General features: G+C 29.6%; 2 protein-coding genes across 2 annotated transcripts; one reads left to right on the top strand and one right to left on the bottom strand.

Annotated features, from left to right (window-relative positions):
* Positions 1 to 6,611: 6,611 nt before the first annotated feature.
* Positions 6,612 to 12,944, bottom strand: LOC113383669 (biotin--protein ligase-like). The gene is made up of 12 exons (XM_026621921.1): positions 12,843 to 12,944; positions 12,420 to 12,573; positions 10,018 to 10,717; positions 9,717 to 9,915; positions 9,509 to 9,651; positions 9,254 to 9,449; positions 7,935 to 8,138; positions 7,698 to 7,791; positions 7,545 to 7,633; positions 7,351 to 7,476; positions 6,886 to 7,053; positions 6,612 to 6,812 (listed from the first exon to the last, which is right to left on the bottom strand). Exons 2-12 carry the CDS (start codon positions 12,520 to 12,522, stop codon positions 6,612 to 6,614), a joined length of 2,223 nt encoding a protein of 740 aa, XP_026477706.1. The 5' UTR covers positions 12,523 to 12,573; positions 12,843 to 12,944.
* A 4,194-nt stretch (positions 12,945 to 17,138) lies between these two features.
* On the top strand, positions 17,139 to 18,209 carry LOC113383668 (mono [ADP-ribose] polymerase PARP16-like). Its single transcript, XM_026621919.1, has one exon. The coding sequence runs from the start codon at positions 17,139 to 17,141 to the stop codon at positions 18,207 to 18,209; it is 1,071 nt and encodes a 356-aa protein (XP_026477704.1).
* Positions 18,210 to 20,513: the final 2,304 nt, after the last annotated feature.

Below are 20,513 nucleotides of genomic sequence, written 5' to 3'. Positions count from 1 at the left end.
TTTTATTTCAGAATACAAGAGGACCAAGTAAATAAATTATTAAAAATAATGAAAAAATATTTTGATGCAAACTTACCGGAAGATGTACAGAGTTTGGTACAAAATGGTACTCATCCTACTACCTCTACCATTGAGGATGAGGAGCAATCTGTAGCGAGTAAGAATTAAAATAATAAGTAAGTATTAAAGTAATAAATTATTAAAAATATTGATAACATATGTAGATAAGAACTTACTTACCGCAGGATGAAACTGGTACGTTCAATAGAGAATAGTGAGCTTGCCATTGCAACTACTCAAGATATTCATAATAGTACTCCACCTACAACCTCTGCCATTGAGGATAAGCTGGAATCTTTAGCGAGTAAGTATATTGTTTATCATTATTTTCTTAATAATATCAAGAATTGTACATAAGACCAAAATTTGCTTTGTGTTCCACCTCATGGTTGCAATCAAAGTTTAATGCAACATTGGTGGAAGGGGTATAAAATACAGCTGCGTTAAATGTTCAGCCTTTTTGGAGCAGGGTAATAGAAAGAGAGAGAGAGAGAAGAAGGGTACATGAAGGTATCTTTTTTGGTAGGTTGGAGAAAAAAGCAGAGATTCGGTGGTAAATCAGCACATACGAGTGCTATTTTTGCTATGCTATTGTGAGCTTATTGAAAATAGCTCAATAATATAACCATTCTAATTTTTAATAAATAATATTTCATTCTAACTTTCTGAAAAAGAATATGTTTTCATCAGCAAATCCTATTTGCTAATTTTGTGTTCTCAACGTTTCAAGTTATTCTGAATAATCTGCCACTAAATTTTTCAATGACAACGTTTTTACTGTATTAAAATATTTATCGCAAAGTTCATTTTATCAAGCAAAGATAAGCCCGAAAAGTCATTGAATCACTTGTCGACAATGTTCGAGAAAATTACACTTGATCTTCAAGAAATGATGGAAAATCAATCTGAAATTTGTATGTTTTCAGTTTCAGATGAAGGCGAGCAAAACCCAATAATTACATTGTCCATTAAAGAGTGTGAAAGAAATAGAGGAATTGAAAGAAAATTAAAAAAACAAGAACTTTGCATCAGACTAGGTAAGATGTATATATATATATATATATATATATATATATATATATATATATATATATATATATATATATATATAAGTAGAGTTTTGAACAATGAATCCAATGATGATAAAAAACCGAGAAATTTTATATACCAAAGTTTGTTGGTTCTTCTTTATAAGTAAATACTTATTTCATAAAATATATTAAATTTTTATTGTATTTTTGTATTTATGATCAAAAGAAGCAAATACAATATTATTCTCAAAATTTTGATTTGTTTATTGCTAATTTAAGGAAAGTTTTTAAGGAATTTTATCTATGTTATTTTCATATATATATATATATATATATATATATATATATATATATATATATATATATATATATATATACTCAGTACAATATACTCAGTATATTGAATGACTTGTAAAGGATAACACATAGAGTGTTGTTTGTTCATATTTCTAAATTGATATACACCTAAGTCTGTTTTTACACGGTCTTTTTGTACACGGTTTTGATATAACACGGTTTCCAAATTGAATATTTTTAATTTTTTGACACGATTTTATTTCATTTAGCACGATTTGGAATTTTATGTACTTAATTTTTTTTGTCAAATTTAATTTTTGCGAAGTATGTTCATATCACAAAAGAGTATTTATGAAAGAAAAAGGTCTGAAACCATCGATAGTATCGATAGTTTGCGAACACTAGCTTAAAGATTTAAGTGAATTCCCCTTTAGCGCGTACAAACATTTTTACTGGTCAAAGCAAATGTGAATAGCACTAATTTAATTTGTTCTTAAAAATTCTTGTTTTTCACCAATTTTAATAGTTTTAGAGATTAAGAAACAAATCACCCATTTTTGTATAAGATCATGTCTTTTTTTACACGTTTTTTTTTTTACACGGATTCTTCTGGAACCAATCTCCGTGTAAAAACAGAATTAGTGTATATATATATATATATATATATATATATATATATATATATATATTGATATGATTTTCAGCCAGTCGTCGAAATAAAAGAAACAAATAAATACAAAATATTTATTTAAAATATGCGTTTCGACACGGATTGTGTGTCATAATTCAGCAAATCTTTGCTAACAGTGTCTAAAAAAAAATTTACAAAGATTTTTTTAAAAAAAATTATAAAATATACATACCACACCAGGAAAAACACACAAAAACACATTGTTTTATAAAATAATTACATAGGTATTAAAAATATAAACTAACAATATTAATTGAAACATGTTTTTCTTTTGATTTCAAAACTGAACTTTTAATGCAGTTTTGTACGCAACGACTGCAACGCCAACGAGAACCACGTGACACACAGAAGGGAAGAAAGTTGATTTTCAGGGAATGTTAAACCGTGAGGACAAAAAGTTGGAAAAAAAAACTTATCAAATAAACATGAAACAAAATAGTCAACAATTTGGAAAATTATTTATTTTTTTGAAAAAATTGATAATATTATGATAAGAGTCGTGTACTAGAAAAGCAGAATTTTGTTTATTAACGCAAAGGGGGTTTAAAAAAATAAAAATAAATAAATATTTTGTATTTATTTGTTTCTTTTATTTCGATGACTGGGTGAACATCATATCAAGACATGTCTCAACGTCGAACAAAAAATCTTAATTATTATATATATATATATATATATATATATATATATAATCTTGATAGTTTTTTCGACGTTGAAACATATTTCAAAGTAATTGGCAGCCCATTCGTCGAAATAAAAAGGTATAAAGTATAAAAACTTTTATTTACACGTTTCGACACAAGATGCGTGTCATCATTCAGCAACACAGGACAAAAACACTCAACAAAAATTTATTTTAAAAAATTAAACTTAATAACATATTAGAGAAAAAAAGCATTTTTTAGAAAAAAATTATGTATAACTAAAAGATTTGAAAACTAATTTTACTAAAAGTTATGAAATACATCATTGTGAAGCTAGAAGCACGCCCATACCGAGCATCTAGACTCGACTGAGTCATAAATTTTGCCATTGTTCAAAAGGGAGAAAGGGAAAATTGAATTTTTCGGCCTTACGTCTATGCAATGTTATAATCCGTATGTATCATTATATTATCATATTATATTATTATATTATATATATATATATATATATATCTTTTTATATATCATATTATATATTATATATATTATATTATATCATATTATCATATTATAACTTTACTCATTTACACACACACACATTTTATTCTTCATACTATATATGTACGTGTTAGGCATTTATTATTTAACATTATGAGCAACATGTTGAGGTATAATTTAGCATTTCTGTGTATTCAAATTTATTGAAAATCATTTTCAGAAGCTGTCCAAAAAAACTTCGAAGGATTGACAAAGAAAAATATTATGTTGCATTTGGGAATTGTTTTAGCACAATCTGGAGACAGGGGTGGTAGAAGAAGAAAAAAAGTATGTTATAGCAAAGAAGTTATATTGAAAATACTACAATCTAAGATATTACATATACCATTATGTGCAAGTTTTAATTTTTAATACAAATTTATTTTGCACGATCAATAATTATGATTACTGATGGAGATTATTTAATTTCAAATTTGAATTATAATTTAATTTGAGTAATAAATTGTATTTTTCATGAATATCACACATTTTCATTATTCTGATATGTTTAATCATTAATAATCATTTGCACAGTGAAGATTTATTTTTATAAAACAGCTTTAATGATCATTACTGCGTTGCTCCTATTATAGCATGTCCATTATATACTAACCTAATAATATACCCTTTATAATTAATTTGACAGATTATTATCATATTATTTGCCTTACTTTACTAAATCACAATACAAACAAAAACTTACTTATTGAAAAAATTATTTAGAAGTTTCATTGTGTCAAAAAATCATATGTTTGGCATTGGATACGGAATATTTACTCAAGTCAATGGAGCATTTTGTGCTAGATTTTTTTTTACTGTGCTCCAATTTGCATGAAATTTTGAAATTAGGTTCATCTTACTCTCCCGTTCAAAAGTGAAAATAATTTAGACTCTTTTGCCACTTCCCGGGGGGATGACATTTCTTTTCATCGGTATCGATAAAAGAATTAATTATAAGAGAAAAATGTTTAATAATGTTTTTCAAAAAAGCAAATACTTTTCAAGTTACTGGCTACTGAAAATTTGTTCCTTTTTTGCATTTTTCACTTTTTTGCCAACATCTTCAAAAATATACCTTTTAACGAAAATCATGTAATGATCAGAATTATATCAATTAAAATCTTAGTAAATCTTAGTGTTTTATAAAGTGTTCTAGGAACAATATTAGACTCGATATCAAAATTTTGTAGTGCTCAAAATAAGCTTTAAAATGCGTGTAAAATGAGTGAGCTATCATGCAAATAAAAGACGCATACCATATTTTTCATTTAAATCAAATAGTTTATGAGTGCCATTTCCATCAAAATTAAAAATAATCGTATTCCATCTGGAATTAACTTGGTTTAAGAGATGTTGATGGATTCTGGAAAATACCATAACTTTAATACAAACGATTTTCAAACAACAACAAGTTCTAAAGTTTTTCAAGTAACAATTTTTGGTTACATTCTAGTGTGTACAGATTAACTAACGTCTAAATACTGAATGAATTCACTCAGTATATGTGATGTATATTCTTTCGGGGAAAAAAAATAAGATATTGATTTTAAAAGCGCATGTAATGCCCATAATTTTATATGGAATAAATACTTGGAGTCAAACAACTAAAGCTAACTTAAATGATATACAGAGAATAATGAACAAAGCCATAAAAATATCGTATAATTTTATGGCCCACCAAATACTTACAAACAGAATCGAATATTCATTCACTAAACAACATAATAAAAATAGAGAAATGCAAATTAATACACAAAATGAAATATAACAGAATTAAAACAAGTACAACAATAGACACAAATCAAGATATACATGAACACTACACTAGACAACAAAAACAATTTTCACATTGAACACAATAGAAACTAGTGGTGTATGGCATCGTGCCTTAAGGCAAATTGCTGGAACTTCCCGTACCGTAATGAAATATTCAAGGAAAATTAAATCAAATCGATTAATCGATTAAAATAATAATTATAATAATTATTATAAATACTGTAACTTATATATGTTTATAAAAAAGTAAATAAACAAAGCTTAATCAATCAAATTTAAAATGAAAAACATTGTTTAATATTTATGAAAATTATACAAACTGAATAATATAAATAAAAAAAACTAAAAGCAAACATTTCGTTAACACAAGCAGAAAGTTCAAATCGAATGCTGATCTCTCAAAAACTCATTTTTTGCATATTGTCCTCGGTATCTCCGAAACGACTGGACCTGCCTTTGCCAAAAACTAATCACCATTTCTCCTCGTCATTATATATTAAATGTTTTTTGGATCATTCAAATTGAATGCTCCGTTCTCTCAAAAACTCGATTTCTATTTTCCGCACGCTTTGCTCCGTATCTCCGTAACGGCTGGACCTGCCTTTGCCAAAACTAATCAGCACATCTCCCTATCAATAGGAATTGAATGTTCACACACACACCTCCATTTTTTCTCAGGTATGCCAAAATGTTCAGAAACCTTCAAAACACAGAAAAATGCAAAAAATTTCAATTTCGATTTTTAGACGATTTTTTCAAATAATTTCAAAAAATAGAAAAAAAATTAAAGCTTTAAAAAATTTATTTCCAGCAATTGCGAAAGTTCCAGCAATTTTCCACTAGTTTGTATTTTCTTTGGAATAAATAGAATAATATCTAAGTATATCTAAGTATGCGATTCGTTGCTTCGATATACGAGCAAAATTAGTTAAACAAGCAAAAAAGAGTTATCCAGAAAAATGTTAATGGCGAAATATATTTCATAAAAATATGAAAAATTCCGTCAGTTGTAATAAAGATTTTCCTATAATAGAAATATTTTGGATGTTTCATAATAGTAAATTATTTTATAATAAGTATACTTGAAATTATAGTTTCAATTATACATTAATATTAATTATGTAATAACGATTTACACATGAGAATATATTGAGAATTATTTTAAAGTTTGAAATTTTGACTATACATTAATAGTGATTGTAAATTAGATATATTGATTTGCGTTTTTTGCTTTTTGTACATTTACAAAATATTATGTACTACAATGTCTCTTGAATTAAAGCATGAAATTGTTGAAAAATATGAAGATGCCGAGGATGTACGAGCATAGGACATCATAGACATTTAAACAGAAGGAGTTGTTAAAAGGTATAACTCTTGCTAAGGAGTAATTCCTGAATAACTCCTGAGCTCTAAAAAGTTGTAGATGCAATGCCGAAACGAATTAATGGCATTTCAATATATTTATAAAAGAAAAATTGCTTAGAGATACGGCCGATTCGACATACGAGCGTGGTTACAGAATGAATTAAACCCGCATATCGGAGTACCATTGTTAAACTTTTCTTTAAAACATTATGTAATTTGTTTATAACAAACCTTTTTAATAACATCGTTTATACAAGTAGTTGGATCACTATTATCCAAATTTACTCCACAACCCACATTACAAACAGTGATGTCCGAATCTAAAGTGCTGGTTACAACAAGGCCACCAATTTTTACTGCACCATGAGCATATATGTCATTTGGCCATTTCAGACCAATATCAAGGTCCTATAAATTTAACAATTGATAGAATGAGAAGTTTAATTTCTAGAATGAAAATAATTTCATCAATTTCCTTTACCTCATATCCAGGCTGTGATAAAACGGCTGATACTACGGCTGTAGCCACCAAATGCTGAACTACTGGTGCTCGTTGCCCTAGTGGTGAATCAGATGGCACATGTAGTTGAACTGAAAACATAGCACAACCATCGGGAGATAACCATTGATTTGCGGAGCGACCCGAACCCTATGTAATTTAGAAAAAAATTCAAAATGTTTTATAAACTAAACAAAATCAGAATCGATTATCAATTAAAGCTATTCAATTGAAAGTGTAAGTTTACAGAAAGATTCTTAAATGAATAATACTAGATTATTAAAAATAATCAGGACTATAAACTCAAATACACACAATTCAAAGTTTACATACCTCAAAAAAATTGGAAGGCTGACATTGAAAGAAAATCATGTGTTTATATTTACAACTTAATTATATAAAAACATTTTTCACAAAACTATTTTTTTGTTAATATAAATTCAATACCTTAGTTTGGAATCTTGGTATAACTACAATACCATGTTGAAGTTTTACACCAGATAAAACGTCCTGAGAACTAGTCATGACTGATGAATAGATAACCAACCGCCCCACATGTTCAGACTTCAAATTCTGCCAAAAATAAAATTAATAAGTACTCTAATTAAACATTTATAAAAATATAAATATAAGTTAGTTACACCAAAGTATTCAATTGTACTAAAATTATCTGGACAGGAATGTACTCTGATCGGCAACATATATTGCGTGGCTGGAGGTGGGGTTTCACCTGAAATGGTTTAAGTTTTATGAATAGTTAATTAGTGATTTTATTTGATTTGTTTTTTGCTCACCTAAACCACAAAATCTCAGCGTCAATTTGGATGTTTTGAGTGATTGGTTGGAATCCATCATTGATTCCAGAAATTTAAGCAGAGACAGTTTTAACTGTAATTGAAATTATTTGCATTATTTATTATTTTTAACGTTAATTATAAAGATGAATATTTAACATATCCAATGACACCTTCATTATAAATTAATTAAAGGCACACATTAAGATTAAATATCTCATTGAATGAATGACTCACCTCATGTCTGCCCAAAAAGAAGGCATGCGTGTAACTTTCAACCGGAGACTTGATAGAATCAGCCTTATTCTCAGAACACTGAAGGTTTAGGTGTCTGCCTAAAATATCTCTTAAAATTTCCAAACGAGCTTCATTGCTTTCCTTCAAAACTGAATACTTTGCTTCTTCTGATTCATACTGTGTGGGATCCACTTCCAAATGTACCTAATATGTAAAAAAGTAATAAATGTAAAAAATGTTAAAATGTTAAACTGCATACATCCTTATGGATTTGCTAAAAATCGTGCCTTAAAGCAAATTGTTAGATTAAGATTTTTAAGAAAGCCTTAAAAAATTTTTAAAACTGAAAAAATGAGATCTTCGAAAAATTTTGAATTGTTTGATTTTTTTTTATTATAGTTTGAATTTTTTGGACTTCATAACTTCCCATATGGCAAGTTATAATAATGAGCCAAAAATCGAAGTGAAATTTTTTGCATGTCTTCACGTTTTAGATGTTTCTGAACATTTTGTCATACATCAGAAAAAATGGATATGTTTGTTTTGTGTGTCATTAATTTTTGGCAAAGGCAGGTCTAGCTGTTTCGAAGATACAGAGCTAAATGTGCAAAAAAAAATTTTTTTGTGTATCGAAAATGGTTTCATGTTATTTTTAATTCTGACAAAAGTTTTAATATACTTTAAACAAATAATTTCAAGTTTGCAATTCAGTTTATATAATTTTTATAAATATTAGACAATGTTATAGTATTAATAATAATCTATTTGAAAACATTTAAAATACCTCGAACATTTCGTTACGGTACGGAAAGTTACAGCAATTTGCCTTAAGACACGATGCCATACACCACTAGTTAATTTTAATGTTCGGTACAGGAAGTTCTAGCAATTTGTCTTATAGCACGATGCTATGCACCGTTAGGACTAACTAAAGTTGGAGATTGACAACCGGATATTAAAAATAAGTTTTTTTGAAGTTAAAAATAAGTCCATAAGTTTTAGAAAATCTGAATCGTTCTTGTCGACAAGAACTGTTTTAGTAATGCATTTGTGAACAATTATTATTAGGAAATAATTAGGAACATTCCAAATACATTCCACTGAAGATGATACAAAGCAATGTGTCTAAATGTATGGAAACAATAAAAATGGTAAAAGTTCCTACATGTTTTTAATTGATGTATTGCCCTGAAGATTGAATCTCTCACATTTCAACATCAAAATTATTAAAAATTTTACATATGCATATATATATATATATATATATATATATATAAGTATATTTATATTTTGTTATAGTTATAATGTGGTAATCATACCTGACTAAAAACAGCTCTTCCAATGGAAGATGCACTCAATTTATTATTCTGATCGGGCAGTGCTGTGGCCAACAATAAACTAGGCGTGTGCCATGTTTCTTCTGCACCCAAAACCTCAACCGATAACTTATGAGGTCGTCCATAAGAATCACGAACTTCTATTGAGGACGGAGCTCGTGGTTGAACAGAAGAACTTCTATTAAATAAGAACGTGTTCATTTATAGATACAAGCATTTAATGGCAATTAAAATTACCCTTGAGATTGATTATTTTCTTCAATGGAATCATGCATGAAATGCTTTCGTGCTGGTGAAGCCTGATAACAAAATATATGATGCATCATTCGAACATTTTGCCATCTGCCATAAGAGAAACGGACAAGCTCGTGCTCGCGTACCTAAAAGTGTACTTTAAATTTTAAAATATAAAATTTTAATAGTTAATAACTGATCTGTTATGTACCTCTGCAGTTTTGTACGTGGGAAGCACTGTATGTATCAAATCTGAACACAAACACAGCAGTTTTCCACCTTTTAGTAAATAATTCAATAATCTAGGAGCAACATCTGAAGAAACGGTTCCGCAAACTATGACTAGCAAAGCATTGTCCATCCAAGTGTCCGTCATGACTTGTGGTTTAGTTAGAGTATATATTGTATATCTGATAACAAAGAAATAAATGTTAAATTCCAGAAAACAATATAATAAGGTAAAAAGGTTATCCTCTTTACCATATAATAATAATAATAAAACAATGTAATACTTATTTTTCTGCAATATACTCTTCAGAGCACTCTTGACATTATCAACAGCTACCAAACTTTCAGAAAACACCAATATATTTGGTGGTTTAATCTTTCCTGCATATTTCCTTAATTCAAGTGTTTCATCAGATATTTCCACTTGGCTCTTGAAAGTGACCGATTTTGGTGACCCTGTCATTTTCGAAATACTTTGAGATCTAATTTCTTCATCAGTCTGTATAGGCCTTTGTTCTAAATCTCTTATGGTTAAAACTGGTTCTGGGAGTATTGTAGATCTATGAGTTCCATTTTTAAGGATTTTTGGACTAGATGTAAGTGGTTCATTTAGAGTCGTTTTACTAACTTTAAATCTGTCTGAAGGTTTGGCAATTAAAGGCTTTTTAACATCCTGTACTTCTTCATGTTTAAGTATACTCGTTTTGGTCTCTTGAACAGGTGCAGGTTCTGGGACAACTTTTTCATGTTCTTCCACCTGTTTCATTTGTTGGCTCGTACTAGACAAATCATTTTGCAATTCTACACATTCTACTTCATCTTTGAGCTTAACATTACTCTCTATATCATAAGTATTGTCACTAAGCTCCTTAAACATAGAGGCATGTAGTAGTAGATTATCAGTGTTTAATACATTTTGCAAGATGCATTGTCTTGTTCGGTCATTGCTTTGAATGCTTTTTGGTTTTCCATCAACATCAACAGCTGTAAAATAATATGATAGATGATGATAGATATATAAGATTTGTTTGGTGTATTAGAAATGACAATACACAACCGTCATACGCATGCGCACACCGATTTTGTTCGTTCGGCGGGTGCCAATATGAATTCCAAATGTTGTAGATCTTAAACTTCCAGAAGGATAAGTTTGTTTTCGCAAATAAAAAATCGATTCAGTTTTACGTTTTCGCGACGTTTCAAGTCGTTCTGAATCGAATAAGGCCAAATTTGTAAAAAAGAGCGCCGATTTTTGACCTTTCGTCGACGTTTTCCTAAATGGCTGAGCCGACGTCACAAATTTAAAATCCATTCTATGTAACTCGATAAGGACTAAAGTTTGTAACTCTTGTGCGACGATTGGCAGAGCCGTTTCTTTGTAATTAGCCGAAAAGTGTAAATTTTTTGGTCGACGTCTTAGCCTACAATTTTGAACTTAGCGAAGTTTATAATTCTTCAAGGCATTTTGCCTTAAGGCACGTTGCTTGAACTTTCCGACATGTATAAATTTTTTACTTAATTATTAATAAATGAATATGTATATTACTTTATGAGTAATTTATAAGTATGCCAAGTGGCTATATGATTTCATACTGTGAAAAATTATTGCCAATTATTCAATTCAGTACAATTTTCCAGATTATTGAAAATCGAACTATTAGTATCTAATACAACTCGGAATAGTTTCTAAAAGCACTGCCGAATAATTAAAATATAGATAAATTTATATAATTGAACCACTTTTTGCAGGACTATAATTTGTCAATTATTTTTAACTAAGACCAGGTTCTTTATCGCCATACCATCAAGTACCATTAAAATCATCGAATGTTTTTTAACAAACAATTGCGAGAAAATGACCTGACCGATCTTAGTCCAAAAATAGTAATCAGCACTGTTCTCAAATAACATCTGTAGAAAAGTATTTGAATTTTCAAAATCGGATCAGATGTTTTGGCTAAAACGCTGCAAAAAAATTTTGCACTTTTCTGCTAATTTTGAAGAAACGGCTCATCCGAACGTACCAACAACAACCAACGCGAGAGCTTACCAAGTTTAATCGAACGGCTTGTAAATTTTTAAAATCAGTAAAGCCGTTTTTGAGAAAACGATGAAGAGTCTAACTTTAACAACAAACGTCAAAGAACGCTACTGATTTCAAACTTTGATGAATTTTAAAAATTAAATGACTTATCGTAGGCCCCTAATATTTAAGTATGTTCTTTAGGACCATAATATGTAATAATATATAAAGTATCATAAAATTCATCTTTTTTTTTAACATTTAATTACGAAGAAACGGCTTAGCCGGCTATATTGAATGGCTTTTAAATTTTTGAAAACATACAAAACACACACACTTTTCCAAATTTGGTCTTATTCGATTTCGAATGACTTGATACGTCGAGAAAACATAAAATTAGCAAATCGGATTTTTTGCGAAAACAAACTTCTCCTTCGGGAAGTTAATAATGATATGATAGAAGGGAAAACAAATATGTACAGACTAGTCTAACTCAGTTAAATTAGGATTAGTCTAATTCAGATTTCACTAGGTTAAAGACTCTGACTAGTTCAATGTTAGCTCTAAAAAAAATGTAGCAAAAATAAAGCGAGAAATTGCAAATGTTAAACAATGTGTGATACCTAAGTTTTCAATACCATAAATCTTGTACATGAAACTCACTTTCTATTCTCAGTAATTCCATGCCTCCATTTATGTAAATGTCTCCTTTTAAAAATTTCTGAGCAAGTTCTGTCAACTGTTGCAATGTGGAAGACAGAACCATGCAGAAGGTTTTATCAAAATGCCATGCAATTAGTGATCCATAATGCTGCAACTGGTTTTAATAAAAAGCATTCGTTAAAATACATTTGAGGAGAAAAAATTACAAGTTAATAATTGCATGAATATAAATCAAATAAAATATACAGATGTATGTATTTTAATAGCTGACAAGGAAGCAAATATCATCAATATAATGTAGCAAAATTCAAGTATGTATAGTATTTGACTTGAAATTTGTATTATTTATGAAATGGAAAATTATTGCCACCTAGCTTCTTAGATAGTAAAAATAATATAGGAATATATTTCATTTATTCTTACATCGAGTTTTTCAAATTGTTGTCCATTATATTCCTTTAGCTGAGCCTCTATTAATAGTTTTAAATCCTCAAACCGATTAAAAGTGCTTTCTGAGAGTGAAGTATCTTCTACAAAGAACATACATAATAACGCTATAATTAGTATGTTATATTGATATGAATTTTGAGCATTTTATGAAATTAGATCAGTTTAAATTAATAATGATAATTTACAAAAGCACATGAACAAGTTTGCAAGCAAATTGAGCGTTGCGATTTAATATATTTACACTATTGTTATTATAAGTTCTAGGTAATTACTATAGTAATATTATTTTGATAAAAATGAATATTAAATTTTGTATGTATTTCTAAAACAAATTCGTGTCCTCATTTGGCATAGAAATAAAAAAAACTAGTGGTACATGGCATCGTGCCTTAATGCAAATTGCTAGACCTCCCGTACTTGAAAACTTTTTAAATAAATGACAAAATTCTACTTGCTTGAAAATTTTGTAACCCATTCAAGTCAGTTGAACCGTACTGATGTGAAAATGTCGAAATCATTTGTTTGAACTATTTAAGTAAAGTATAAACACTATAAATCTTAGTGCAGAACCAATAAAAACTAGCTGTAAGTGGAATTCTGTCTTAAGGCAATTAAGGCATCGTGCCTTAAGGCAAATTGCTGGAACTTCCCGTACCAAAAATTTTTTTTTTTTTAAAAACGATTAACATTTTTGAAAAAAAAAATTACTTTGAAAAAATAAGATTTTTGAGAAACTATAATTTGGACAAAAAATTACTTTTTTTTGAAAAAAAATTTTTTTTTAATTTTTTTTTTGTTTTTTTTTTTTGAAAAAAAAATTTTTCTTTATTTTCACATATTGTGGAAGATCTGAACTTTTTTTCAAAGCAATCGTACTGCTTTAACTGCATAGAGACAAAATATAAAGCGCGTAAGCGCCGCGTCGCTGTCTAACGGGTAAACATTGGTACGGAACCCATAGGAATGTAAACAAAATTCATACTTATTGTTAAAATCTCTATAAAATATCTGATAATTTGATGTGCATATGTCTAATGATCATTTTTGACCGCCAAATGGCTCATTTTTTTACTTTTGCCTCCATATCTCCGAAACCGCTAGACCTACCTTTATGAAAATTTTATCGATTCTTCATCTTGTCAATACAAGTAAAACGTTTTTTGAATTATTCAAATCGGACGCTCCGTTCTCTTAAAAACTGAGTTACCGTTTTCGGCACTTTTTGCCCCGTATCTTCGGAACGGCTAGACCTGCCTCTGCCAAAAACTAATCAGCACGTCTCCTTATCAATACGAATCGAATGTTTTTTGAATTATTCAAATCGGTTGATCCGTGTTCCCGAAATCGTCGACGAAAATTTGTATCCGCACATACATACACACACGTACATACATACACACACACATACACACACACATACACACACACATACACACACACACACACACACACACACATACATCCATTTTTTCTAAGGTATGCCAAAATGTTCAGAAACCTTTAAAACGTAAAGATATATAAAAATTTTCATTTTCGATTTTTTTGCGATTACTATAACTTGCCCTACGGGAAGTTAAAAAGAAGTTGAAATGTCATATTGAGCGCTAGTAAAATATATAATGAATTGTCAAACGATATTAAGATGACCAATGATGGCGACAAATTTGAAAGAAAAATAAAGAAATATTATAAGGAAATTGAAGATTGAATAGATATTTTAATTATAATGAATATTATATTGTAGTATAATGAAATAGACAAATATTTGTCTATGGAGCAGGATCAGAACCAACTCCGAACCACCACCCAATATCATTTCTTTTCAATATATATTTATTTATATATTATTTTCATATCTGTCAGACAGGGGTATCTGATATGAGAGATTATGAAACAGTTTTCTTATTTTATATACTTATACATATCATATGATATGTATAAGTATCACTATTATACATATCATATGATATGTATAAGTATATAAAATAAGAAAACTGTTCCATAATCTCTCATACCAGATACCCCTGTCTGACTGAGATGTGAAAATAATATATAAACTAGTGGGGTGGGTGGCATCGTGCCTTAAGGCAAATTGCTGGAACTTCCCGTACCGTAACGAAATGTTCGAGGATTCTTGAATGTTTTCAAATAGATTATTATAAATATTGTAACATTGTCTAATATTTATAAGAATTATATAAACTGAATTGCAAAGTTGAAATTATTTGTTTAAAGTATATTAGAACTTTAGTCAGAATTAAAAATAAAATCTGAATTATTTTCGATATACAAAGAATTAAAAAAAAAAAATCCAAAATCAATTATTTTGCCAAACCAAGCAGAAAGTTCTTTGAATCAATTGAATCGGACGTTCTCTCAAAAACTGCTATTTTTTGTACATTTTGCTCTGTATCTCCGAAATGACTGAGCCTGCCTTTGCGAAAAACTAATAACCCCTTCTCCCAATCATTACTAATTGAATGTTTTTTAGATCATTCAAATCGGATGCTCCGTTCTCTCAAAAACTCGATTTCTATTTTCTGCATTCTTTGCTCTTTATCTTCGTAACTGCTAGACCTGCCTTTGCCAAAAACTAATCAGCACATCTCCTTATCAATAGCAATCGAATGTTTTTTAAACCATTCAAATCGGTTGATCCGTACGCCCAAAAACGTGGGCGAAAATTTGTATCCATACATACATACACACACACACACACACATCCATTTTTTCTGAGGTATTCCAAAATGTTCAGAAACTTTCAAAACGTGAAGAAATGCAAAAATTTTCATTTTCGATTTTCGGCCCATTACTATAACTACAGAAAGTTAAAAAAGAACAGGGCTTCAATATTTCTCCAAAAAAGTGTTATCATTTTTATTTTAAACAAGATATATAATAAAAATATCAATGTGGCGCCCTTGAATAATAAGTGTGATTAGAAAACGAATAGCATTTTATTTCATAGAAAATTATCAGCAAATTTACAAAAACAGATCGAGATCAATCTTCAAAATGAATTGCCGTGTCAATTTGAAGAAGAAGCTGCCCGAAGATAATATGGAGGAACCTTAGAACTACCACAACCTTATATGAACAGAATAGTAGAATCACTTATTGAAGTGATTCTCTAAATATGATTGTAATATTGATCCGATGAATTTATATGTGTGTTTGAAAGTGTGTGTGTATGTGTATGAGTGAATGACATAAGCCAAATAGCTCATAGAATAGTCATGTATTCTGATTGCTATTGAAAATAAAAATTAAAAAAAAAAAAAATCGGGTTTAAAATTCTGACATTCTGAAAAAATTGCCGCCCCTCAAAGTATGCCGCGCTAGGCCCGGGCCTATGGGTTAATCCAGCAGTGCTTACTCATCTCAGATTATTTGACTACAAGCAACATAGACTTTTTATTAAAAAGGAATTATAATAACATATTTATTAAGGAAATATGCGACCTATTACAAAAACCATTTTGTCCATATAGTACGGACAAAATAACATGTAAGATAAGCACATTCTGAGGTACTATTCTTTAACAAGTTTTAATAAAATCGCCTTTTTTTGCCAAAATCAATTACAAAGAAACGATCCGACCGATCTTTTCCAAGAACTAATATACGCGATTATCTAATGATATCCTTAAATTTGCAAGATCGGTTGAAGTTTTTTTTATGAAAGCTGAACGCACTATGCACTATTTTGCACCGAAACTAAGTAACGAAAGTGCTTATTGAGTTTGTTTGGATGGCTTTTTAATTTTCAAAATCGATTCAGCGGTTTTTGAGAAAACACCGATGAAAGTCAAATTTGACTTATGTCAAAAAAGCGCTGCTGAAAAAATTCAAATGTTGATAGATTTTTCAAATTAAACGACCTGACACAGAGCTATAATATTTAAAAACCGCGATCTCTATTGCGAAAAAAAGTTTGTATAAATTGCTGACAAAAAAACACAACTATCAAAATTTTTTGCTAATTACAAAGAAGCTGAAAATAATAAACGCAGGTCCCGATCGAATTACATCGAACGGCTATCAAATTTTTGACGCTATATATATAAATAATTTAATAATGATATTAAAGAATTAGCAACTTTGATTTATTTATTTGTTTATTTAGGAATTATTTATATATAAAATAAATGAATACCAAAATAAAATTTCAAATGTGTCATTAAAATTATATTTGTACAAACACATTCGTGCTAAATTAATTTGTGATTATTAAATTAAGTCTTATATGATCTTCAAACTAATAGTAGCATGGGGGATGGTGATGAAAATAAAGAATGTGCCGTGAAGCAGTTATGGACCAAGAGAAAAACCACTACCCATCGTGGACGAACTTTGAGTCCTAAAGATCTCGAAAGAAAGCTAGAGACTCGCAAAAAATTATGCAGCCTACGTAAAATTCTCAAGGAAAATTCTTCAGGTTGTGATATTAAATGGAGCCTTTTTGTTTCGGCATGTAACAGTTACTTTTATGAGGAATCAGTAAATCCTTTTCCTCCCGAATATGTTAGACGGCACACTGGTAAAGACATCGAAGCATTGTTACGAGTTATAGGAGACACACCATCTTTTTCGTTAATTTTAGAGCAGAAAGGTGATCGTTACATATGTCCTTTAAAAAGATCGGTAATAGACTTGTTACATTGGTTGTTAGTTGAAACCAGTGAACCGATAATAAAACTAACTGATTACGACGAAGCTGAGTCAGTAATTGGCTTTATTTCTAGTCAATTAGCAATACCAAAACCAAATTTAATTTTTCGAGTGCAGTACTCACAAAATAGTGAAGAAGAGAAACGCTGGAAGTTAATCGCTAAACGAACCCAAGCAGTACATTTATGCTACGGTAACAAACTAGAATACTTTTACACGGTACTTCACAAAGGTATGAAATTAGTAGTCAATGAATCAAGATCTACTGATTCTGGAGTATATCTTTCTAACGACATTTGCGACGCCATAGGCAAAAGTCCAACGGGATTCGGTTGGGGTGGCAGCGCCTTTGGTGCTCGATTATGTTGCGTGGCCGTGTGCGAATTAGCCGATCACGACCAATTCATGTGCTGTATAAAATATCCCGAAAATAAAGTAACCAAAGTTCCATCTCAGATAATAAAGCATTACAACGTACATAGACCAGATCTAGCACGAATTAGGTACCTTTTGATATATCGCACCAACGATAATAATGAGGAAGATCATGACGCTCAATCTAAGAAGGGTATGCTGAATTGGATGAAAAATCATAAGTTTGCAACGCTAATGGTGTGTTATAGTATATTATTAGTGAGCACAGCTATAACTGATCTTTACTTTTTGTAAATAAAAAATGATGTATTTTCATAATATAACGTGGTATTAGCATATTCATAAAATATACGAGAATGCTAATATGTAATAAAAATTTGGGAGTTTGGATTTTGAAATATATCGTTATAAAACGAAAATGTTTTCTTTTATAAAAAACTGCACCTGAAATAATATTGAAATACCTATTGATTTTTAACATGTAAGCTTTTTTAAGAGTTGTATAAACTAGTTGGTATTGGTATTTTGCTTTGCTCCGATATGTGTAAATAATCGACTTAATCAATAAAAAAATAAATTAACTTATGAGTGATTAAAAGTATTCCGAATGGATTTATTACATATAATTGAAAACGAATGATCACGTTAACTCGGAATATTTTGTAAATGCAATTTTTTAAAAATCAATAATTTTTATAATTGAACCAGTTTCCGTAGAACTTTAATTGTTTAGTAAGTTCATTAAGACCAATTACTCTATCGTTATACCAAGTAAATCGTCTAATTTTAATTTTAATCAACCTCAAAAAACTTCTCATTTTCTCAAACTTTGATGAATTTTTGAAATTAAACTACTTGCGGTAAGGCCGTAATATTTCAGTAAGTTCTATAAAACCATGATATATATCGTTAAAAAAAAGTTCCATAAAAACCGGCTTCTGTTTTTTCAACAGTTAATTTCAAGAAAATGGCACGGTAGATTTTCACCTAAAACTAATCAGCATCATTCCCAACTAATATCTTTCGAACAGTTTTAACTTCCCGTAAAATCTCCCTTCCAATTAATTTTATAACAGTGATGACAGATACAAGATTATATGGAGCTCTTTACATTTACATCAAATTTAATAATATAAAATTATAAATGCAATATACATAAAACAATGATATATATGTAAGAGATAGTGTAGATATTATGTAATTTAGTATATGGCTAATGTACCAGTTTATAAAGCCAATAAAATAATAAAAAAAAAACTTCCCGTAGGGTAAATTATTGTAATCGTTCAAAAATCGAAATTGAAATTTTTTGCATTTCTCGACGTTTTTGGAGGTTTCTGAACATTTTGGAATACCTCAAAAAAAAATGGATGTGTATGTGTGTGTGAGTGTGCGTGTGTGTGTTTTGTGTGTCCGCATTTTTTCGTCCACGTTTTCGGGCGCACGGATTAATCGATTTGAATGGTTCAAAAAGAGATAAAGAGCAAAGAGTGCAGAAAAAAGAAATCGATTTTTCGAGAGAACGGAGCATCCGATTTGAATGATCTGAAAAACATTCAATTAGTAATGATTGGGAGAAGTGGTGATTTTTGGCAAAGGCAAGCCCAGCCATTTCGAAGATACAGAGGTAAATGTACAAAAAATGGCAGTTTTTGAGAGAAATAAGCATCCGAATTGAATGATTCAAAAAACTTTCTGCTTGTGTTGACAAAACAATTGCTTTTGGAAAAAAAAATTCATTTTCTTTAATTTTTTTATCAAAAATAATTCAGATTTCAATTTCAATTTTGGCTAAAGTTTTAAAGCTCACATATATATATATATTAAATAAATATTTTTGACTTTGTGATTCAGTTAATATAATTCTCATAGATATTAGACAATGTTACTGTACTTATAATAATCTATTTGAAAACATTTAATATTTCTCGAACATTTCGTTACGATACGGCAAGTTCGAGAAATTTGCCTCAAGGCACGATGCCTTACACCTTCCCAAAAATTTAATCAGTTCTACATCTTGTCAATACAAATAATTTTTTTTTGAATTATTGAAATTGGACGTTCTGTTCTCTTAAAACCTGAGTTACCGTTTTTGGCACTTTTTGCCCCGTATCTTCGAAACGGCTAGACCTGCCTCCACCAAAAACTAATCAGCCCGTCTCCTTATCAATACGAATCGAATGTTTTTTGAATTATTCAAATCGGGTGTTCGTGCGCCCGAAATCGTGGACGAAAAATTGTATCCAAACATACACTCACACACACACACATACATCGCATACATCAATTTTTGCTAAGGTATGCCAAAATGTTCAGAAACCTTTAAAACGTGAAGATAAGCAAAAATTTTCATTTTCGGTTATTCGCGATTACTATATAACTTATCATACGGGAAGTTAAAAATTCAAAATGTTTCAAAAGTTATTTCAAACTTTTCAATCAATTTTAAATTACGGCACGGAAAGTTCCAGCAATTTGCATTAGCACGATGCCATGCACCACTAGTTAACATTTAATAATAAAAAAAATAATAAATATTTTTGATGTTATCGGTAATACAAAAACAAAAATCGTACAAACCGCGTTAACAATCAT

This window comes from Ctenocephalides felis, unplaced genomic scaffold (genome assembly GCF_003426905.1).
Source record: "Ctenocephalides felis isolate EL2017-DRISC unplaced genomic scaffold, ASM342690v1 CF-g0.4_SCAFFOLD_03570, whole genome shotgun sequence".
Classification (NCBI taxonomy): domain Eukaryota; kingdom Metazoa; phylum Arthropoda; class Insecta; order Siphonaptera; family Pulicidae; genus Ctenocephalides; species Ctenocephalides felis.
The sequence above is the reverse complement of the archived record's forward strand: the minus strand, read 5'-3'. Positions and strand labels throughout refer to the sequence as shown.